The sequence below is a fragment of the Seriola dumerili genome, unplaced genomic scaffold (genome assembly GCF_002260705.1).
Source record: "Seriola dumerili isolate Sdu_G_001 unplaced genomic scaffold, Sdu_1.0 BDQW01000003.1, whole genome shotgun sequence".
Lineage (NCBI taxonomy): Eukaryota > Metazoa > Chordata > Actinopteri > Carangiformes > Carangidae > Seriola > Seriola dumerili.
The window spans coordinates 12,224,526-12,249,422 of NW_019174258.1; the positions used below are offsets into that span (position 1 = coordinate 12,224,526).

At 40.4% G+C, this 24,897-nt stretch overlaps 1 protein-coding gene across 1 annotated transcript in view; it reads right to left on the reverse strand.

The window, feature by feature from the left end:
* The window catches only part of itfg1 (integrin alpha FG-GAP repeat containing 1), a 147,496-nt gene that overhangs the window by 42,308 nt on the left and 80,291 nt on the right, over nucleotides 1-24,897 (reverse strand). Inside the window, exons 11-12 of the mRNA XM_022745550.1 lie at nucleotides 10,992-11,142; nucleotides 9,804-9,912 (exon numbers count right to left, since the gene is read on the reverse strand). Of these exons, the coding sequence (XP_022601271.1) occupies nucleotides 9,804-9,912; nucleotides 10,992-11,142 (260 nt within the window). The remainder of the gene's footprint in view (nucleotides 1-9,803; nucleotides 9,913-10,991; nucleotides 11,143-24,897) is intronic.

The window sequence follows — 24,897 nt, forward strand, 5'->3', positions numbered from 1 at the left end:
CACTGCTGTTCAGATCCCAGAGGGAGCTTCTCCTGCTCTGTGTTCACTTTGGGAAACATCATTAAAGCGTTGTTGTATGCTCACTGTCCCTGAACAGCTGGCAGTTGATTCCACTGTGTTTCACTTTCAGATGAACACTACAAATGCAATGTGACCACCACGTTAATTGGCCATATCAATTAGAATAACGTTTAACATCCTCACAGAGGCTAACTGTCTGGAGAAGACACGTTTGCTCCATCCAAACATTACAGTAGGATTACAGCAATAAATCAGACGTAGCAATCTACTGAAGTCTAAGCCTCTTTTTTGCCCTAAAAGCAGTGGAAGAAAGAAGGCATTCAAGGTGTGACATCGAGTGTCTGTACTGGGATGTGACGAAAGATCCAAACATGCTTTTCAAAAACTCGCACAGGAAAATTAAACATCAATTATAATGTATTTTATATAAAACAACCAAAGCATAATCTGTATCTGAATTACCCCAGACTGAAAAGACTGAATACACCCCATTTTTTTATCATTAAATGATAAAAAATTATTATACACATAAAATACTGAGTACTCTCTTGTCCTCCTCTGAGGCCAGCAGGTGTGACAACATTGTAAAATTTCCAACTGCTGTAAAAGATAATTGACTCAGTTCATAAAGGCAAATGTTAGCTTTAAAAATCAGCCCACAAACTTCCCCTCTGCTTACTGTGGCCTGACCGAGCGCAGTGGAACTCTGCTTAGGTCAGAAGCGTTGACAGTGGCCGCAGAGCAGAATTAATTTGCAGGCGATTGGATTAGCCTTCAGAGCCATAAATCAAATATCGTGCCCGAGTCTTATTCAAAATTAGGCACTGCCTGTTGTTTTCATCTTCTAAACCACTACCCATAATTTGCTAATTGGTCTGCCTTCCAGCTACCTCAATTCTCAGTGGATGGGGTCCACACTAATAAAATTTAACCTGATAAAACTTGAAATTGATTCAGGCTGGCTTCTCTGGGGCTATATCGCTGTAGCCTCCCTGCTGGTGCTGGAAAGATAAGTGGAAAAGTTTCCACCTTATTTACACTGAATAGAATAGTGGTATGAAAAGAGGCCATCTTAAGACCACTGACCAATTTTAGCTTAATGATAAAGGGTAAAAAAAAAAATCACATCACAAATGCTCTAGAGGAGAAATTATAAGTTATTATACTAAAATAAGAAATATGAATTTCTGCTCCTTGTACATAGTGAATAAAATGTCTATAATATTCAGTATATTGCATTGTATGGCTTACTTGTGGTCACATTTGCAGGCAGAGCCATAAAACTTCAACTGTTAACATAAGCTGGAGCAGGATGCTATTTTGACAAACATGGGAGCAGGCACTCCCACTCAGCCCTCTTTGTGTATTGCAGCAGAGAAGAAGTATTCACACAAATCTGAATATGCAGCCTCCAGTCAAATCCTCCTCCGGACGACAGAGCCACACTGAAAGACTTCATGTAAATCTCCTCGTCGTCATTTGAATGAAATGAAAAGAGGGAATAAAAGACAGCTCTGACTGGCAGACTGAGGGGGGCGGAGAGGAAGCAGGAGGACAGGAAACAAGACGTTTGTCGGAGAGAAACAAGAGGAGAGGCAGGGTGAGGGCAGGAGGAGAGGTGAGAGTGAGATAAAAACCGAGGCTGAGAGGGTTAGAGGGGAGGAAATGAAAGAGGCTAAATGAGAAAAGATGGGAGAACAAGACAGGAGAGATGGGGAAAGAGAAAAGAAGAAAGCTGGATTTGGTATTGGAGGAGAAGAGATGAAAGAGGAGGTGAGGAGTGGAGAGAGGAGAAGGGAGTATGTGGGCCTGGGAGAAGCTCCCAGATGTTTCTCAATGCAGCTAATCTGCATCCTAATAAGTCAGCAGGAAACTAATCAACTCATATAGTTCTGCCTGTCAGTCTCTCTCTTCATCTCTTTTCAACACGCACGCACACACACACACACACACACGCACGCAAGCACACACACTCACACACACTCGAGATGCTCATGAAGAGATACCCCCTCCCCTCCCCATCTCCCATCATTTTATCCTTCTTTCTAATTTTGGAGTTTATGATTTCTCCCGTCTCTTCTCTCCTCAGCAGTAATCATCGCTCCATCTGGCCACGCTGCAACCAGTTTTTGCATCGATGTCTCTTACAGCTTAGAGTGGATCCTTAAATAGTTCCTCTGAGATTCAAAATCAATGATTGGGTGTCAAATTTTGGACTGAATACAAAACAGACCAGTGGAAAACATCTCCAAACCTGGTTTCCAAGACAAGAGAACCAATTCTAACTCAAACCCTGTTCGAACAGACCTGAATTAGACTGGATCCAATCCGACCTGAATAGATCCTACTGGATAGTGAACACAAACACTGGCCATATGATTAATGAGCTGCCTCATTCAAAGCGTGTAGTAACACAAAGATCACACTCTATGTCTCACATAAAAAAAACAAAAAAAAACACATTTTACCTTTACACGTGATCACAGCTGACAGCGAGTCTGTAAGAACCCATATGGGGATTAGACATATTGAACCAACAGAGACCCGTGGCAGACCAACAGCAGACCAAATGTGATACGGTATGAATACATATAATTTGTACTTGGCCTGGCTCAGGTTGTCAGAGGGGTCTTGGTTTCCATTGGAAACCTATTGACTGGTTGCCAAATGGCAAGACAGTGGGTCTTCTCTAATTTGAGCCTGTCAGTGACAGACAGTAATGAGGAGGAAGGAAACACAAACGGCAAGCTGTGAACATTCATTGTACAGTTGACAATGCACCACCGGACGCTGGCTACTGCTCACACCACCATAGGCGGTGCTTATAAGAGGCAAGTGTAGGGTAAGCAACGCCACTCTACTGGCACTTATTTTATCAAGAAGAGCTCACAAAAATGTTTTTTTTCAGCAAAAGCATAGAAACAACGGAATAAAATGTAAATAAACTAGTTTAATAAAACACTCAATAGAGGCCTTTAAATAATAAAAATGATACACTTAATGTGGTTAAAGTAGGTAAACTGTGTCTGTTTTCCACACCTCATTGATACTGTACGAAAGGCTTCTCCTTCATTTCATTAAATTCCTGCAGCATCTGAAGGCAGCAGGACACATATGTTGGTTGATCTGCAGTCTCTGATTTGAGAAGTGCCGCACCAGAGTGTATTGCCATCACGCACGAACATCACCACCGCGTTTACCTTTATTAATCCATGAAAAGGGCAAATGACACCAGGCTTGGTGCCATTTACCACTCACACCACTGGTATTTAAGCTGCAGCGTGCAGGCTAACAGCTAACAGTACACTAGCAGAGTGAGTGAGCCGTGGTGTGTCAGGGCGGATAGAGGTGTGCTGACCTCAGACACGGAGCTGGCAAAATCTGGCTGGGACAGAAAGGGGCCCCCAGAAAAGCAGTGGGAAAAATCTAATCAATACTTTTTTTTTTTTTTTGACACCATTACTGAGGAGGCCATTACTTTGATAGACACATATACTGTACATGATGCAGATACAGCGCTACGTCCACACTAATATCTTTTCATTTTAAAGTATTGTGTTAAAGTGAAAACGATCTCTGTCCAGACAAGTGTTTCAGCTCCGTATGAGAAATAATCTCCGTCCATACTGACACAGTGTTAAAACATGGGACCATTAAGTGAATGCCAATGATTAGCACACCTCAGTCCATGCAGAAATAGTTTTTGCCAAGAAAACACAGAAAGGGGATGAAACTGAACTGCAACTATACACTAAATAACATTCAACCAACCACTTTGAGAAGAGCTTTTCTTGAAGGAGTGTCAAAACAAAATGACATACAGGCCTGATATGTCTTTTTTTCCTCAGCTTTCAAGGATATATATTTATTTTTACAGAATGGCATCGTAGCTGCCAAGTCTTCCACTTGGCTGCAGCTCCACTCAAAAACCTTGAGCTTGCTCCTAAATAATATATGCTCCTATGGCAACAGAGGTAAGGGTCTTGATGGAATGTGCCAGCGAGCGAACTGCTGCGTGTCGGGCTCACAGGAGGATAAGATGTCAGACTGGTACAGGTTCAGGTCATCTCAGTGTGAAGAGCCCAGCAAGAGTCCAAGCCTCTGGCAGGCAGAAAGGTAAGGCTGCTGTCTGAGGCGAGTGTGTGATAGATTTATCCCGGGAAGTCCACGTGCATCATGGGATCTTACCTTTCACTCACAAACTGCACACATACACACACACACACACGTGCGCGCGTGCATACGTACACCAAGCCCGACACAAAGTCAATCCTTAAGCGGGCGTTGTTCGATAACGCTCAGGGGAGGGCTGAGGGATGTCATCTTGAGAAAATGGGATTCCACATTAGAGAACAGAGGACTGGATAAGGCTGTCTACAAAGACACATCACTAGCCAACATAATGTGTCAAGTCTGAATATGAAATTCGCACATTCATTCTCACTTATTACAGTCTAACGCTATCAGCTATGCCATCAAATATGCCTGAAAAGAATGTTAAATAAACTATTTACCCTCAGGGGTTTGTCACGGGAGGTGCGAGGCTATTAAGCTGCATTTGAGCTCACATTCACGAGGGAGATAAATGAAATGTCAACAGAGTGTATCACTTGACAGATACATTTTTATTTTGGTTGCTTGCTGTTTGCTCGCTAGTCAGTAGTCAGCAAGATGTAGAAAAGTGCTACACTGAACATGTATGAAATATTTACAACCAAAAATGTAATAACTGAAGTCGAATGAAGAGGAGAAGTGGGGGGAGCTGACAGCGTTTGCATCGACGGGAGGAAAAAACAAGGCGTTTTGGTGTGGGTGTACCTGTGTGTATTTTGTTTGACATGCTGCAGTGAGACAAGACATGGATAACGAAAAAGAACAGCGGTGTTTCGAGAGATGGCACAAAACGAATTCATGTTACAGCAGGGGGAAGGGGGACGACTCAAGGTCACAGACAGACATGCAGTGTACAAAGCGACTGTCAGGATAACTGAATCTTCCTTTCACAATTGTGTGTTTATTGATATATAATATGTAATATATTTGGCATTTTACAACATTTTGTCTCAAACATAGTAATCACTAATTCTCAGTTTGTACCATGGTGCTTGTGGTTGTTGAACCCACTGTGCCTGGAGAGAATCTAGACTACAGTGTGCTCCTCTGACTCCCACCCCGACCAAATTCAGTTGCAACCCGTGTATTGGAGTCCACCTAAAACAATCTACAAGCTGGGCTGTATTTGGAATATGGATCACATTGATTAGAGGAAAATATCGAATTGTGATTTTTCCTACCAATTTTGTGACTGTGATTTAAGCTGTTATTACTGTCTATACTTTAAAGCCCTGCACACCTGTGCCATACACACACACACACACACACACACACACACACACACACACACACACACACACACACACACACACACACACACACACACACACACACACACACAGGTGATTTCATTTGTTTTGGTTGATTAGACCTCTTCTCAAGAATCTGGGTGTTTACAAACTGTTTGATTCACATCTTCCTGTCTTTTTGCACCTGTTAGGATAGAATACCAGACAGTGCGTCCTAATGTAACTGCACATCGTCAACCTTAGCAGAGGTCTAATCAGCCAATAACAAGAACACCCCGGAAAGGGTGTGCAGGGCCTTGTACAATTCTTGTAGGACTACTTGTCGTCTATTGAACAAGATGAGTTTCAATTGAGCTCAATCACAAAATTATCTCATTCCTACAGTCCATGCAAAATATTTATTAGTAAAAGCTACACAGTTGTCCACTTCAGAGATTTAAAAGGTGATGAGGTTAAAGCAATGATATGATGTGTTTTAAATATAAACTGGAACTTTCTGACAACTGGTCACTAACCGCCAGGTGTCAGTCATTTACACTAACGAGATAGCTCGTTAGGGGTTGAGTGTGAGCTGAAGTGATAAGATGGATCATTCATCTAGAAAAAGGCTTATCACTCTGTTAGCGTCCGTCAAGTAAATCGAAATCACAGCACAGTGTTTGTCTTTAACCTATGTGTATTTGGTCAGACAAAATCGTGGTTATAAAAAGGATTTCGGCAGCAGAGCAGCAGCTTGGACACGGCTCGGAGGTTAACATGTAGTCTTAATGGGCTGTGTTTCAATCACTAATGAAATAGTGACTGAATTTGTTCCACTGTCGGAAAACATAAACAGAAAAAAACATGTAAATGAGAAGAGTTTAATTAGGAATTCAGCTGTATTAAAATATTGTATATGTGAGCACAGAGTAGGAGAGAAGCAAACAGATAAAGAACTGAAACCGTCTGACAGTGTGCAGAATGCAAATATGACATGATGCCAGTTGTTTGCAGTGGTTTCAAAACAATTTTCAATTACGTCCTCAATTTTACACATTAAGCATACATGATCCAGCCATATACTAGGTTCTGACCTACTCTTATCTTTTCAAACAGCATTGCGAAACAAAGTGGCGTTACTTCCTTGATAAAAAATAAAAATAATTGGCAAGTCGCTTGATTACTACAGTCACGTCATGCAAGTATTTGTCAAAATAGTCAGAAAAAATAAAAGAATTATTTTTAGTGTGGTCCACTTCAGGAATTCGCATGAATTAACTACACAAGAGTTGAAATGACAGCCAGCAAAATGAACACTCGCAGGACAACTCTTTCTCTTCCTACAGCTTTTAAAGACATTAGTAACAATGTGCTTTATAGCCTAGTCAAAATTAGGGACTTTTGCAAATTGCAAATTGCAAAATCCCTAAATACTTCAGTCCTATATGGACATATGCACATCCGTATAGGATCACAACAATTACATGATGTGTTCCACACAGATCTTAGCTGGGGACCTGGAAACCACTGGGTCCTACACCAGGACCCTGCATTTATCTCAACCTAGCATTCAAAACAAATTTCCCACAAATGCTGAGATGCATGCCAGGACTTGGGACATTGGGGACACCAGAGGCCCTTTTCATGGCAGACATTTTGACTTGTCAAAGCAGGAAAAGCACTGGTGTAAATAATATTAACAATGGCTCCATTATTGAGCATGGACAATACCAGAGCCCTGGAACTGGCTCACCTAAATGGAACGCAGCCACCTTTTCCTCCTCCTGCTTCAACGAGTCAAAATGTCTGCTATGAAATGGGTGTATTTAGACCTACTCCCTGTACACCGCAAACCATGATGCAACTAACCCTCATCTAACACTCCAGTCCCATCATTAAAAGCACTGTAACATCATCCATCACAGCTCCTATTTCGATGCAAGGCTGCAGTGTGTCATTCAAGTGGCCGAGGGAGTGGTGAGCTGCCTGCTGTATCACATCAAACACCTGCATTAGACCCACATTTAAGGTATCTCGCTGTTTGACATCCTCCCTGTGAATCACTCTTCTGGTGTATTAGTCCTAAATCTTGCACTATACCATTATGGTGCACACTAACACACAAAAATGCACACAAACACAATTAAATATACAGTACCTGACTGGTGAGGCTATTTAATGCACCAATCTTCTTTGTCATTTTGACATTAGAGGAGCTATTTATAAGTTTTGCTTTTGCTACATAGCCCGTGTTAGCATTAACAGCTCTTAACTTACCAGTCTTAAAGAAACGTTGTTAGTGCAGCATCAAACTTAATTCCTTTACTCAGCAACAGCTGTCTCTAGAGGTTGAAAGCAAGATTAACTCTTGTCTTTATCACGTCTTTTCTTCAATTGAAATTAGCACGCTAACCAGCTAGCTGCGACGCGTCCCTTCACTTTCCACTAGCAAATCACTGCAGCACCACCTCTTGTCTTGTAAACGCAATGATGGCTGGAGCTCTTGTCAAGCGACAATCACTGCCACTTTCTCCTGGCAAGAAACCAAATTTACGTATAGCCCCTTTAATTTTTAATTAATTAATAATGAATTTTTTAATTTGGTAAACACCAAGTATGACTTCACCACAGTCAGATTTTGTTTTTGTTTCATGAAACTGAATCTGTTCAGTCCATACATCATTGTGCACCAGAGGTATTGTAAGTATTTGCTACTACTAAAAACTATTTGCTTGAATGTTACTTGGACTGTCTTTATTCTCAACAATAAAATGTCAGAATTTTTAATGAATAAAGTGCATCAATCCCAGGCATTATCTATTCAACAGGTCAAATTTATACGTAATACTTGCCAGTCAATATTGTAAGTATACATATTGTAAGTGCATTAGACATTTTGTGCTGCTGTGTGCTTATAACGGCATGGTGATGATTTATGTGTGTGTTTCTAGTGTATGTGTGATTCTGAAAGCAGAGGAGCAAGTGTTACCCCTCCCTTCCCAAAAGACAAAACAACAACCGTTCGCCAACTGTGCTGAGACAGAAATGAACAATGATCCTTTTCCTACTAATGAGCAGAGCAGAGTGACAGATTAAACTGTGCAAAGGCCCACCCTAGAGTGGAACTATTTTTGCTTTCCTCATATGTCACTAGGTACTAACGCTGTACCAACATTTTGACTTCAAAAGAACACGGCTTGATTTTTACTCAAACAGTTACAATAAAAATAAACGAAATAAAATCTATTAACTAAGAAAAAAAAAAAAAAAAGAACGCTGTGTGCCAAAAATATATGAAACTATTTCTGAGCGTTGAGAACAGATATTGAAGCTACAGTTGCATCTAGTCAGACATCATTTGTGACTCAAATACAACATACAGCACAGACGACGTGCTGTTTCTGTAGAATTAGTGAACATTTAGTCCTCTTAGCTGCATAAACAGAATAAGGTTAGGAAGGAAGGAATGGAATAGGTTTCTGTCATCTTTATCAGATAATCAAAAATGGAAAGTGAGAGATAACATGGGGAAAGGAGGAGGAGGAAGACATGCAACAGATATATCAGTCTGGCTTTGAACCCAGGATATCGTGGCGACATGGTTAGACATTTGTGCTTAGTAAAAAAAAAACAGTAAATCATTATTAATCACAGTTTTACATTGTGTTCATAACTTAATGAATAATCATGGTTTTAATTTCAGTTTAGAATCAGTACTAGTTCACAATGAGAGCCGCACATTTTCAGCCAGACATTGGTTCTAAAAAATAATAATTTGAAAATAAATAAATAATTTGAAAATAAATAAATAAATAATTAATAATAATAATAATAAACAGCTAACACAAAAAGAAGGAAATTTGATATCATGTAAAGAGAAAGAACAACAAGTTAAACACGACCATTTTTGAGTCATAGCTAATTTTTGCTGCATTAATATCTTTGTTAACATTAATATACATGTTTCTACCAGAGAAGCTGGGAGAGAAGTCTGAGGCAGTATTTAAAATGACCTTTTGGGAGAAGGTGCATTTACAAAAGCAGTTTTGTGCTGACAGTAGCCATTTTAATTTAAGCTGAAATAGAATAAAAAGCTCACAGAAGATCCCCCTTTTCACCCCCAACTGAGTAGCTCCGGACTAAAAAAATCACACTAATATGACAGATAATGGTCATGACCATCTGTTTTCTCGGTCTGGGGAAAAGAGCTGCTCATGTTCAGTGATGATTTTAATTGGTGTAGCAGGGGCTGTTATAGTAGAAAACATACACTAAGTCATAAATTATTCAAGTTCCAGTTGTGTGTGTAATACGATGAGGACAGCTTGGGAAGAAAAAGAAGAAGACCTTTTCTTCCTACACGTGGCCCCTTCAATAAACTGGTTTATGTATGTGGAGAGGAGGGAGGAGCAGAGCATACAGGGCAAATCAGTTACTTACCCATCACTTTAACGAAGTAGGCATCAGCTTCAAAATTGTTCTTTAAAGCATGGATGATCAAGTCATTTTTGCCCGCTGCCTGGCTCAGAACCAGCATGTCTAATATACCCTGCAAATGAAGACAGGCATGCAGATAAGGGACAATGAGAGCATGGTGTGTGTGTCTTCTGATGTACATTTTTATCCCTGTAACACACTGGGTGACTGATCCAGCATTATCTTATCATCTCTATTCTTCCTCTTTTCTCTTGTCCTCACTACATCTCTCGCTCCCATTTAAAAATTCTGTCTCAAGGGTGAGTGAGAGAGCGAGGGATGAAGAGAGAGAGAGAGAGAGAGAGAGAGAGAGAGAGAGAGAGAGAGAGAGAGAGAGCAGAATCCAACAGACAGGCCACAAAAGCAGTTATAATTAATTCTGATAAGACAAGCACATACAGTAGATTGCAAAAGAGCTACTGTACTATATGCATTAGAATCTGTGAGCAGAACCTATGAAACACAACATATGCACACTCCATTATCACTATAGATATCTGGATAGAAATCCAAGATGAAAAACATAAAGAAAGACGGTAAGTATACAATAACAGCATGCATATAAAGTATGAAAAACACAAAAGCACCGGAGCATAGACAGAAGATAAATAAGTGCCTGTTCTTGTGAATACAATCGCCGGCAAAGACATGATAAAATAGGCTTGCACACAAGCTACTGAGTGTGCTTTTAACTGCATTACTGATGACAAACAAGCACTAAACTGAACTCAACATTGTCCTCAGTTCAAATCTAGAATATTGCTTCTGAGCATGAGTGGAAAAATTATGACCTTAAATTATTTTTGGTTACGTCAGTGTAGAAAAAACACATAATCCAATTTTCTGCATTAGAGAAATCAAATATTCTTGTTTGTGCTGTTAGATTTATACATTTATATTCTCCAATTGGCATCAAGTTATAATATTGTAGAAATAAAGAGATGTCATTTTAGCTGCATAATTAACTGTCTGACACCAGTATCACTGCTGATGTCTGTGCATTAATTGGATAAGGAAGAGGAGAAATTGAGGGAGATGGATGTTTAGAGGAGAAACAGATGTGAAAGGCACAAAGAGAAAGAAGAGAGAAGGATGGTGTATGTATGACCAAAGCAAGCACCTACATACATTAACTGAGCAAAAATTACTCACATCCTCATAGATATCAAAGAACGTTGCCATAACAGCATTTTGGATGGCTCCCAAATCTGACTGGTCCCAGTGAATGTGGAACATCCTTCCTACACTGTGGCAACTGACGTTGTTACAGGGCACGTTCTCCAACAGGAAGGCCTGCTGACCACTGAGAGAGAGAGAGAGAGAGAGAGAGAGAGAGAGAGAGAGAGAGAGAGAGAGAGAGAGAAAAAGAATACATGTTATTAGCATCTTAGATGGTGACAATAGAGCATGGTGCTAGCTTGTAAAGAGCAGAAAAAATGTTCATGTGATCAGCTGATCAGTCTGGAAGTTTATCAGCTGAATCATGTCACCTGATATAAACATGCCAGTGTGTTGGTATTTATGATCTGGCATCTCACTCTCAGCTGATACTTCACACCAAGTCTGAGGCTGACCCTGGTCCTTGCAAACTTACCTATCCCCTCCAGCAGCTGAGCAGGACATTTCTCAGTTCAGTCTGATGTAGTGGTTTGGTTTTAGATCCCAATGATGAATCTAAGTATATGTATTTCTGATAATAAATAGGGCACAGTAAAGTGTCTCTGAACTTTAAATGGTGGAATTTACTTTACTTTTACAACCAAATTACATTTCTTATATTTCAAAGCAAACAGCTTTAAACCAGAAAATGAGACATGGGGCTCTATTTTAATGATCTAAGTGCATGGTCTGAAGCACATGGAGCAAGTGCATTCATGGTGTGTAAAATCCACTTTTACAGGTTTAATGGTGGAAAAAATGGTTGGTTTAGAGGGGTTGTACTTAGTCTCTTCAATAATCACGGGCGTGTTTTGGGTGGGTAACATGAAATAAACCAGAGTTCCATCCACCAATCCCTTCAAAAGCCAGGTGTGTTCACACCTTGGCAGATTGTTATTGTAACTATGGATCTGCCAGGTAGTAAGCAAGAACACTTCTCTGCAGAGAAAATGAATCTGTGTCAGAGCAGGGAGGTGTGCAGAGCTGAAACAGCTGTTTATGGCTTGCAGCCCTCTCTCTCTCTTTTTTCTTTCTCTGACTTTTCCGTTTTCCCCCATTTCCTGGGGAAAATATAATTAGGGCCTAAAGTTTTATTTACAACCACGACATGAGGGGAGCCTAAGAAACCGATATATTCTGTCTTTATGATCTCCTCCGCTCCATTTCAGTGTCAGTGGGACACCTACACTCAACAAACAGTGCAGTCAGAGTTGTGTTGGTCAGTATGTGTGTGTGTGTGTGTGTGCATGTGTCTGTGTGTGTGCAGTTCAGCATGTGCACATATCTATGTAGGCACACACTCTCTTGTTAATGTGCCCTTAAAATAACAATGAAATACTGTACCACTGACTTCAGACCAGGTTTTTGCTGGTCAATAGCGCATTTGATCAAGATAGCAGTGCTCCAACAATGCACCTGACCACACCCTAAGACCAGCACACCCGTGGGCACTCAGATGGGCGCAAGTGAAATTGCTATTCAAACAAAATAGACGCTGGGAAAATGACAACTGCGTCCGTCTGAGACGAGCAAAGACACACTGTTGTGCTTGGTGCCACTTTGCACTGGGTGTAAGACAGAGTCCTTTGTCTTTAAAATCATCTTGGTCATCACTCAGTGTCAACACAACTCCTATTTACTTCATCTTTAATGTACTCATGTAATGTAACGAAGCTCGAACAAAATGGTCGCCTCTCAGTGATACAGTAGATGTGAGGTGGTTTTACTACTACTATTATAAGAGGCTCGACTGTGACCTTTACCTCTAGAAATTAGAAGCAATCGCTGATCTCCAAGCACAGTCATTGAGAAGATTGTCCATAAGCAGTTGGTTGACTGTCTAACTGTCAATCATGTACATTACATTCGTCAGTCAGGGTTTTGTGCAAAAAGCAGCACAGAACCTTCCTCACCGTACAGCGATCAATGATTTCACAGTATATAGTGACTCTCTGGGGATTGGCTTCTAGTTCTAACAGAGACTCGGTTATCATCACCAATTCAAATTCTCCTACACATCAAATTTTCAGGTGTTTTTTCTTTTCTTTTCAGAATAAGAGCATCAGTGTTTTAGAGAATGAGAGCTACTTCGGGCTGGAACCGCTGGAAGCATCTGTGATAGTGGAACATCCACAGGCACTGCTCTCTTACACTGCTGCACATATGTAAGAAAAGTATTCCTTGCTGCTCACACAGCAAAGCACAAGGGCACACAATCTTGTGTGCACACATTTGTAGTGAGACACTGAAATATCTACTTTTGTCTACCAACAAGTTAAATGATTCTTATGTTCATTTTTCTACATATAATATTAAGTTCTTTTTTGTGTGACCACACCCTGTATTTGGCTTCTTTTTGCAGATGTAGCCAAGTGGCAAAATATTTACTAGAGACTATATAAAACCAAACCACACTTGGACTCTTTTTTTCCTCTACGTCTCTGCCTCGGTTGTATTTGCTCAGTCTTTGTCACCATCTCCCTTTGAATCTGTGAGGAGATTGAATCCCCCTCTTTATCTATGTGTCTTTCTGTCTTTGGAGATAGCTCTCTGTACCTGTTCTTAGATCTCTGTGGGGGTGATGACCTGAAAAAAAAAGAGAAGAAAAACACAGGAGCTGGACTAAAAATAAAATAATCGCAAAAGTCCTCCCTGTCTCAGGATTTTAAATTACTCTTTTTTCCCCCCACACTATGCCAGTGCAAGTGCCTTGGGAGTGGAGGTGAAGTAACACCACAAGCTATGAGTCTGATGGGACATCTGCCAGCTAGTCTGCTTTAAAAACTTGAAAGACTGTGTGAGGCAGAGCTGGAAAAACATAAAATCTGCCATACTTTTGGCAAAATACTGAGCTGTCACTGGGACAGAAAAGGAGGGACTTTAGGCACAAAAAGAAAAATATAAAAATGTGCAGAAAGTTTGATGAAATGTGGATTGATTGATAACCGTCATTAATATGATGCTGTCATCCATCTCGAAACTGTGTCGACTTTGATTGTGAAGAATTCAAACTGAGGTATGGTACACAGGAGGATAGAGACAAAGAGCCAGATACATTTTTTTTTGCGAGTCAGATTTTTTTTTCATGTCCCAACCACACATTGTAACAGGGCTAATCTTATTACTTCGTCTTCCAAGAAACTATACACAGACAAAAACAGAAGAAAATTCCATGTGAAAGCAGCAAATTTGGAGATGCCAATAATGACAAGTATCTTACATCAATATACAGTGTAAACTCACACACAGACGCACACAAAGTAAGCTCTGTATAAAACATGGCCTCAGTGAGCACAGTATAAGGCAGATACCATATGCTGTTTTTCATAACCAAGCAATCCAAGTGGTCAGATTGGTACTTGAAATGTGCTTTTTAAGCCTCTCCAGCGCTCTCACCTTGATTTTAGGAAAAATGATGGCTAAGTGAACAAACAGTAACAGAGCGCAAGTTAATTAGCTTTGTTGTTATTATATTTTATCATTGTAATTTTTTCGTGAAGTATCTAATGGCTTATAGAACAACCAACAACATTCAACAGCAGACACAGTTCATCTGTTTAAGTGCCTATTGTCAGTGCGGGATGGTTTGGACAGAAGACCTTCAGTTCATCAGCCTGTGTGCATGAGCGCTGGGTTTCTATCAATAACATGATGCATGGCAGTAGGAGTGTGGCATGGAGAGGGCAAAGTAAAAAAAAAACTTCTAAAATATTACACATGCTTTTACACAAAAATAGGGAGGTGTTTTTTTTGTTTTTTTTTATAAATACAGTATTAACAGCGATGGGAATTCAAATAATGAACATGAAGTGTGACATTACTGGACCGGTAATGTGACAGTAGCCTGGGTATTAGTCAGGGTATTACAGTATTATCATTTAGGCAGCACAATAAATGGCAACAGCAAGTTAATAATCAAACCTTGAATGTTTTTTTCTGTTTCCTGGGAGAAACTGATTCATTGGCTGCACCCAACTCAGGGAAACAAATTCATTTTTTTTCATTTTGTGGCAACATTTCAAATGTTCCCTTACATTTTACTTGACACTTAGCTGGAAAGAAAAGCTGTTTTTGCAATATGAGGAGTAAGTGCACTCTGCAATAATCAGGTTATTGTACAGGCAGCTAAAATGTACAAATGCTCATTCAGTGGGCGAAGCCTCGATTCAGCTGCCAATAATGACAACATCTGTATTTAAAACACAGCAGGAAAGTGTTGGAATTTAATTAATTCCTAAAGTGGACACATAATGCTTCAGGCACACAGATTAAAACAGTATCAGTTGAGATTACAATTTTCTCTGTAGACGTGCTGGTGTTTCAGGACGGAAGGAGATGAGCAGAGGGGCTGGGGCTTGTGCTGGTTTAACTCACTTAAGCTAGTTGTATTAGTTGGAGGATGGTTTAAGGTCATTCTTTGTAATCCATCAATAGTGGGTCTGCACTAGACCCTTCACCCCTCCTCATTAGGCATAAAGGTAACAGCACAGCAACCCATAGAATGTGGCCGCTGCAGCACCTGTCGGTCAGCACACACTGCTAATGGTCAGATTGGCTCAACGGGAGATAATCAGGCCTCCAACTCCAGGAATTTGTCACAATTTCTCAGGGACATTGTGTGTGTGTGTGTGTGTGTGCGTGCGCGTGTGTTTGTACACATGTGCAGAAAGAAATGCAACCATTTCAAAGTTTCAGGCTGAACTTTAGAAGGCATTAGGTTTGTGTGGGTGTGTGTGTGTGTGTGTGTGTGTCCTTTCTGAGATTTTTGTACATCATAAGAAGCACTGCAGGGTTGGTGATGGTGGAGATGAACTCATGGTCATGAGGTGGATCTCACACACACACACACACAGACACACACACACGCATGCAGTCACAGACACACACCTCTAGAGAATACAAAGACAACTCCTCACATCTGATGGTTTTTTGTTGACTGCAGCAGATATGACTGTAAACCTACAGAGAAGTTCTACACACACACACACACACACACACACACACACACACATCGAAGCATTATTACCATAAACAACATGTTATTTGGACAATCCAAACATAACACAACACAACTATTTGCCAACTACCAAGGGTGTTAAGGATAGGTTCACAATTTCTTAAGTCTGTCTTTAGAAATAGCCAGGTGCCTGTATAAACAGTGAAACAGCTTTTTGTCAAAACATCCAACAGTTATAGAGACATCACACTCAAAACCACAAATGTGAACTACATGGTGGCACCGGAGGACATGGCACCAAAGTCACTACGATCCATTCTCTGGGCACCATGAATGTCAGACAGACAGACTAAACAACCAACTGTCATTGCCATCTGTGATCTGTGGAGCAGCAGCACTAATAATCCAATACCGGATTATTATTATTATGATGAAGAAGAATTGATAATCTCACTAAAATCACTTAAACTCAGAGAAAATGATGAAATATGAACTAAAACCAAAAACTATGCCTTTAGTGCTCTGTCAGCCTGTGCCTGCACTAATGTCTGTCTGTGTGTGTGTGCATGTGTGTGTGTGTGTGTGCCTGGGGGGTTCGATTATTGTATGAACCCGGTGTCAGCACTGATGTGTGTATTTCTGTGTGTGTGTGTGTGTGTGTGTGTGTGTGTGCGTGCCTGTGGGAAGTCCTCCAGTGTTTCCAGCTCTATCCACCTCCCCTCTAATTGGCCTCCAGAGGGGCAGTTTGCTGGCAGGAGCCTGAGCAGCTGATCACGCCGATGACCCTTCTCTCCCCCCACCTAAAACGCTTCGAGAGGCCACGGTTACCTGTCCACCTTTCACTCTTCCCCCCATCTATCCATCCCGCATCTGTCCATTCATCTCCCTCAGGCTGAGAGGCTATTCTAACCTGGCCACCTCCTTCTTGATGTCCATCCTTTCCTTTTCTCTTTTCCTTTCATCTACCCCCCCCCCACCACCTCCATCCATCCATCCATCGATAAGCCTTTGTTGTAGATTTTCAGTTTTTTGCCTGCCAATCAAAACTCAAGACTCAAGTGGTATTTTTACAGAGCGTGGTGGGGAAGCATTTGATAATTCTCTTTTCCGCTCCGATGATGGAAACACAGCAGCAAACTCCTCTCTTCTTTCCTTGACAAAATTACCTTCCATCCCTCTTCTAAAACTCTCCACTATCCTCCTCCACTTCCCAAACCCTCTGTCTGTTGATCAGAATATCTTTAGTGTGCCCAGGCACTTTTTATTTAATTTAGCTAATTACTACCTTGTTACACTACTTGATTAAATTAAAGCTATTAAAGCCTAAAAAAATAATGGAGGAAAAAGAACCTCTGGGCGTGTGATAAAGAAAAACAGAGAAATACGGTATTTTTTTATAACAATTACCCAAAAACAACACCAACACGAACAACTCCAACAACAGGCATCAATGAAATGATGAATGAAAAACCAAGCTGATGTTGTAAGGTATGGATTGAATGAGCAGAACAGGCCGTCACCTCAGGGCAGCTTGTAAAAGTTGTAGCAATCTGGAAATTTTGATTAAAGCCAATTTTGATTGTGGCTCCAGCTGTGTCCTGAGCAAAGGATGTTTACTTGCATGTTTGTGGAGTTTGGATGGCCAGGCCGATGTGGAGATACAGTGTGGAGGACAAGGAGCGAGTGAACAGATGGAGAACCTTCAACTGGTCAACAAGCAAATTCTCAGATGCATTCCGGTGAGGGGCTTTTTTTGTTGTTGAGTAATTTAGGATATGGAAAGGCATTTGACCAAACCCAGGGGGGTTTTGACAACCATTAATACAGTACTTCATGTACCATTCCCTGGTCAGACACTTTCTTTAACTCACATATTTTTCCTATTACTTTTAAAGCAGTTTGTGAAAGTAGAGAACTGTACATTATTATATCATTCTCAGTAGAGATAGGGAATGCTGGAATATTATTATTATTATCAGTATCATATATTATAGTTCGGAGAAAGTCTGAGCGAGCGTGTTTGTGAATATGGGTGCACACTCATCTCCAGGTTGCATGTTTGTAAATGAGCCTGTCCTGATAACAGACTGGGCTGCTTGGTGCGTATTGGGCTGTTGTCTGCTGAAGGTGATGATGGATTTGCATTTGTTAGGTTAAGGAGTTTCAGCTTGGTGGTGGAAGTGTGGTATGCAGAACCTGTCCTGTTCGTGCTGTCTGTTTGACCCTACAACAAAAAAACAAAACAAAACCAAAAACAAAATAAAAAAATGCAACTGCTTAACCAGAATAGGATGAAGGATGAAAAACAGTACATGCATTTGGGGCGTTAAAACAGCATCTAGCTCACTTGCCTGGCACATGTGCAGTCAGCATACTTGCAGTGTGGACAGTCAGCGTGGTCTGAAATTTTGGGATGCAATTACTTGAAAGAGGCTGATCTGAAATTTGTGGACTGTGTGGTGATCTGCACAGATGGGGCTCAGGCAATGGCGGGAAACAAGAAAGGCTGCAAGCACTAGTTCAAGCGTGTTTCCCCCGGTGTGCAGTGTGCACACTATATGATACACCAAGAGGCGCTACCATCTACTGAGTCCTGAGCTATTGCCACAGTAAAGTTTTTTTTTGTTGTTGTTTTTCCGCACTGTGCGAGGAGACGGGATCCGATCAAACAGCTGCTTTATTTCACAGTGATTCTAGATGGATATGACACGAGAAGGTTTTGAGGCTTTTCAAATTGTGGGATGAGATCACAATCTTCTTGGAGGAAGAGGGTAATGAATTTGCCCACAAGTTTAGCGATAACAACTTTGTCATGAATCTTGTATACTTCAGTGAACTAAATGTGCAGATGCAGAGCACCAACACACACTCTCCACAGCTGGCAGATAAAACCACATCATTCACGACAAAAGCAGACATGTGGGAGCAGCGAGTGAAAGAGAGGAATATAGACTTAATTGAGAGCCTGAAATCATTCATCAATGTCAAGCTGCAAGAACACAGTGATTCCATGTGTGAAAACTCTTATCTCTACCTTACAAAAACATTTTCAGAGGTATTTCCCAGTGCAGGATTCTGCACCATATGACTGGATCCAAGACCCTTTCAGTGCATCACCAGCTGCTGACTTCAGCACTGCAGAAGAGGAACAGCTCATTGATGACACCTCTGATTCAACAATGAGGCTGCAGTTTAAGACCAAGACAAAGGGACTACCCACAGCTAGGCAGCAGAGCGCTGGCCAGATTCAATCCTTTTGACACATCCTACCTGTGTGAGAATTCTGCAGTTACCTCAATTTAGAAAAAAATATAGATGAAAAGTAGACACTGAAAATGGGCTAAGAGTGGCAGTCTCACAGCTGCATGCACGATTTGAGAAGATTTGCAACACAAAGCAGGCCCACACCAGTCACTGAAAAGATTGCAGAAGTGGAATCCTTGCAGAAAAAATGTTCAGGTTTTTTGTTTATTCCCAGTGAGTTGGTAAACTTGCCATTTGTGTGCAGGAAGGCAGTTTTGAGAAAATCTGTTGAAAGCAGAAGATGCCTGCTGCTGTGTCGCTTTTAATTTTTTACACTGAAAAAGTGACTTGTCCCTTATTAGTTTTTTCAGTAAGATGACACACATTGGAGTTGCAGTTCTGTATTATTTACAGACAATGTTTTAAATAAATTCTAGGTATAGAAATTTGCAAGCAAATGGTGTGTCTGAGAATGTGTTTATGTGGGTGCACCAGCATTTTGGACCTCACAAAGCTCCAAAAATCCGATCTGGGTGCCCAAGAACCAAAAACTAAGGCAAAAAACGTCAGGAAAATAAAAGGGGAAACTAACAGAAACACATGGAACCATGAGAAAAACCAAAGAGAAGCACTAGGAGTCAAACTGAATAAGTAATTCATGCTGGAACACAACAGATGAACCGACAGACAGAGACTTAAATACACACAAGACACAGGTGAAACACATTAGAGCGGGACAGACAATTACAGCGGAGGCAAAACCAAACGACAGTGGACACACAAGGTAAGTAATTTCAAATTAAAAATCCAAACATAAAGTCTATATAAATAGTCTATTCAGGGGCAGACCATGACAGTTTGTAAGTAATCAACAAAAGCTGGGGTAGCTGTAGGAATTGTTTGTATTAACTTTCAACACTTCATTTACTTCCGTTGCTTCAGGAATGTTGGAAGTTAAGCAATTTCAATTAAAGCAATTAAATCCCTGAAAATCCCTTAATCCCTGTTTTCTATCAAATTTACAGTTGATGTTCAGTTTTTGGTGATATACACTATTTTTTTTATTTTATTTTTTTTTTATTGCAGTTTACCATTTGCCTTTGTACCATCTAAGGCTAATCACTGGATTTACATTTGAACTCCTTCAATTTTAATGAAAACTGGAAAAACGGTGGTGTTGGAAAACATTTGACCAATAGTGTAACTAGTCACCAAACTATTGACAGACTGACATTAACATTACAGAGAGAGAAAGAGACGCGGACAAAAGGTAAATGAAGGGAAGGAGTGGGCAGGTATATACAAAAACAAAGTGACAGGGAGACAACGATATGTTGTCAAGACCCTGAGGTGCTGTGGTTTCTCATTCTGCTAGCCGCTGTGGTGATGAACACAGGCGATGACTCACGATGACACACAATCAAAGTCAAAGTACATTCTTTGGTAGTGTTACTTCTCTTCACGGTCCGCCTGCCGTTGCTCACTCTTTCATTCTCCCTGTCTGTCCCTGGGCTGCTTCTTCGTCCCACACCGACTCTGGTGGGTCAGACAGTACGCTTTCTTTTGAGTCTGTCCTTGTGTGTGTGTTTTTGTTCACAAGACCCACAACAATAACTTACAAAGAAGTTTGTTTTACAATCATGTAAAACAAGATTTTCACTAGAAAATAAAATCATAAAAAGCAAGTAAGATGCACTACATCCATTCTACTTCCATCACTTTCCTGATAGAGAATAAAATATTGTTACTAGTCACAATTCCACGTGTAATGCAGTTCATATGAATCTTAGATTAGTGTTGTTAGCTTGCCAGTAAACACAGCTGGGAAACAATAATGACTCTAACAACACTGAATAGCTGAGTAGTTGAGATGGTTGGTGGGAGTCTGAGATAGATCTGTGGAAAAGCCTGAGTGTGAATTTGGGTACTGGGCTTGAAGTCCCCATCTGCCACCACAATACTGCAACCCCTGTGGCCTTAACACTGGCTTTGCTAATGTTTTCACTGGAATAAACTTCCAAAATGACTGATTGAGTTTCCGATTCAGTAACAGACAGCATGTAAACACTCAACTGAACATGGGAATTAAAAAGACAAAAAAAAAAAAGAAAAAGAAATGGTCTCAGTTCTGTGGGATTATGATGGATGATTCATCTTTTTGCTGGATGGACCTGCTTTTCAGGAATCAAACAAAGAATACACATTTGATCACTGATGTCTGCTGTTTATACACAGTAAAACAAGACTTTGACACATTAATGACACCATGTGCCCATAGCTTTTTTGTTTTTAGCCATGCAAGCCTCCAGGGATGTTGATCGGTCAACCACTTTAGTCCAGACTGAAATATATCAACATCTATTAGACGGATTGTCATGAAATTTTGTACAGACATTCATGGTGAACTGTAATCATTTTAGTAATCTAGTAATCCCTTAACTCTCATAAACCCTAACGTCAAAATTTTAATTTGTGAAATGGTTTTAATCATGGCAAAAACCTGCAAAACTAATGACATTTCCTTCCACCAACCTCAGCTGTTCTTTGTTTAGATAGATAGATAGATAGATAGATAGATAGATAGATAGATAGATAGATAGATAGATAGATAGATGTGTCCATTAGCTCATTGTTGATAATAATAATAATAATAAAGTTAAGTTAATAATAAATAAACAATAACAAATAAATTAGTCCACTTCCTTTGGCTGAGGTGTTGTATAGCCTGATGGCAGTGGAAACAAAGGATCTCCTCAACCTTTCTGTTCTGCAGCGCAGTGAGATGAAACGTTCTGTCCTGCCAGAATGTTGTGGAGAGGATGGTTGGTATTGTCCAAGATGCGTCTCTCCACAACTCTGCCAAGCACAGACCCAGTCTTTTTGACCAGCTTGTCCAGTCTCCATGTGTTCATGTGCGACATGCTGCTGCCCCAGCAGCCTGCAGCATAAAAGAGTACACTGGCCACCACTGACTGATTAAACATGTGCAGCATTTCACTGCAGTTTAGTGCTAATGGTTCACACTTGACTACTAATATGGTTAAATCCATTTCAAACAAATATGAAAAGTTAAACGGGTCTATGCAACGTACAGCAGAGGATTTATTCCAAGTCATACCTGTCAGACACTGGATACTCAGAGCAGTTAATGTAAAACATTACATAACCTGGATATAAGGGAATTACTACAGTCATATGTATGTCAACACATGACAGAGGATAGCAAACTAGAGATGTATTTATATTAAGACACTGAAGATTATGACTTCAAAGAAACATATGAGCTTTCTGTTTAATGAAGCACAAATACACACCTCCGCAGATTTTGCTGTACGAGCACCGCAGCGCTGCACACCAGAATGTGGCATAATGACATTCTTTAAAACTAATCATCAAATGGCAAACACCCTCTTTCATTATGCTAATACTGAGCAGCTCCCTAGAAAGACACTTAATTTTTTTTCTGTTTAGGAAGTCATCTGAAGCCAAAGCGGCCTCCCACGAGAAAGGGGCACTTCCGAAAGAAAACATTGTGCAGGACTAACAAGGCAAATGTCTTGCGCTACTCCAGTTTCTACCGTGGAATTAGCAACACAAAACGGGAGACAAACAGAGCAACCATACAGAGCTAACATACAGAGAGGAATGGATTTTTTAATAGCATTGCCTAGCAACAGCCCTCTAAGCTCTTGGAAGCTGCTTGAATGGGATGCATACAGATAGATGGAGACACACACACACACACACACACACACACACACACACACACCACACACACACACACACACACACACACACACACACACACACACACACACACACACACACACTAAAACTTAATGTGAAGTCATCAAGGCATCAACAAGGTGAAGAGCAGCGAGCTTTACATAACCAAGAACATCAATGATTGGGGACAGAATGAGCTGTTGTCCTGACTTTAACTCTCAGTTTATCACATTAAATCTGAATTTACTACAGAGGTCAACATTACAGTACTATGATGTTAACTGCTACCAAATTCCACTACCATATTTACAGTCCATCACAAAGATGCTAATTAGGCATTATAATGTGGTTCATTATCCGTTTGAACCTTCTTATTGATGCATACCACCACTCATAAATCAGACTGATTAATTTCTAAGAACAAGTGTCCGGTTGTTTATGACTCTTTTTCTATTAGAGGTTGGTGATCCCAATAACTAAAAGTCACATAAGTTTTATTTACAATCATATAATAATAAAAGGCGAAGGCTAACCCAGTGGTAGAGTAAAAAAGATTCACAAATGTATCATGAATGAATGCTAATACTTGTGTTTGCCATCGTTACGTACAATGATTTTCTGAGTAAGATATGGACATTAGTCACTTATAACTTATAGCGTGGTCTACAACAATTTCTGTGGTTTCTTCTGTGTGGCTATGTGCAATCTGCCTGCAAGCACTCATGTGTACAAGCTTGTGCTTGAGTTGCCACTGCACTTGCACACTGCACACAGCAAGCAGGCCAGAAAGTCAACTGGTAAGTCGACGCAAAAACAACACAGTCTCCTGACATGACACACAACAAACAAATAAACAAACAAACCCATGGACTGCCCCCTAACATATTTATGCCTGTTTTGTAGATCTGAATATGTGACTATGCCGATAAAAGGAAATAAGAAGTTCTAAAAAATGTTCAGTCGATCACATAGTTTTAAGCTTATCATGCTAAAAGCTCTGAATCCAGAGATTCAAGACTGGAGCGCCCTTTCCCTACACACAACTGTTCAGTAACTGTTCAATGTCATTACAACTAAAACTCTTCTCATGTGAAACCATATGTTTATTCGATGTTTTGCAGATGTTTGTTTGTAGATCAATTGACGCCTGGAGAGAAATTTATAAATTTATAGCCAAGATTTATGTCACAACCACAATATCGATTACAAAACTGCAATTACATATTTTGCCCAAATTCTTCAGTCCGAGCCAAACCTGAACATAAGAGTAAGTCCAAGCCTCATCATAGCTAAACCTGGTCTGATAGTTCAGTATAACACTGTCCCGGTCCTACTAACCCAGCTCTTTGTATTTCAATGAGTGGGGAAAAATAAAAATCTTAGAGGAGAGAAAGAAGCAGAACAGTGAGGATGAGACAGAAAGACGGAGACTTTAGAAGAACTTTTCTGAATAAAGCTTTCTCCTGCTATAAAATGCATGTTTATTGCATGGAGTAAGAAAGAAAGAGGAGATGAGGATAGAGACGTTTGTTGTGATTTTGCTGGGTAACAACTTCAAGAAGAGGTTAACTACATTATGCTGTTACTGTCACACACTCGCTGACCTACAGCCTGAAGAGTTCTACACTTAAGTGAGTGCATGTGCCATGTTTGTGGGAGTGCCACATCTCCCAAGGGTTTTCCTGTCCTGTTGTTGAGTCACGCTGCTCCTTGCCAAAGACACTTCACTTCGTGTCATCTGAAAGTGCATCTTGATGGACATTAATGGTTCCAATCAGTGGTGTTTACAATCACCAGTAATCAGTAGTGAGCAGTGTACAGCACATTGTGATCTGCTGCCATGTATTGGTATGAGATACAACAGAAATCACTTAAGTTCAGCTGTCTCCATCTGTGACCTCATTTCATATTCCAGAAATAGCTCCCCTTCACCACATACTGCTACATGCATGGCTACATGTTGCATGTACAATC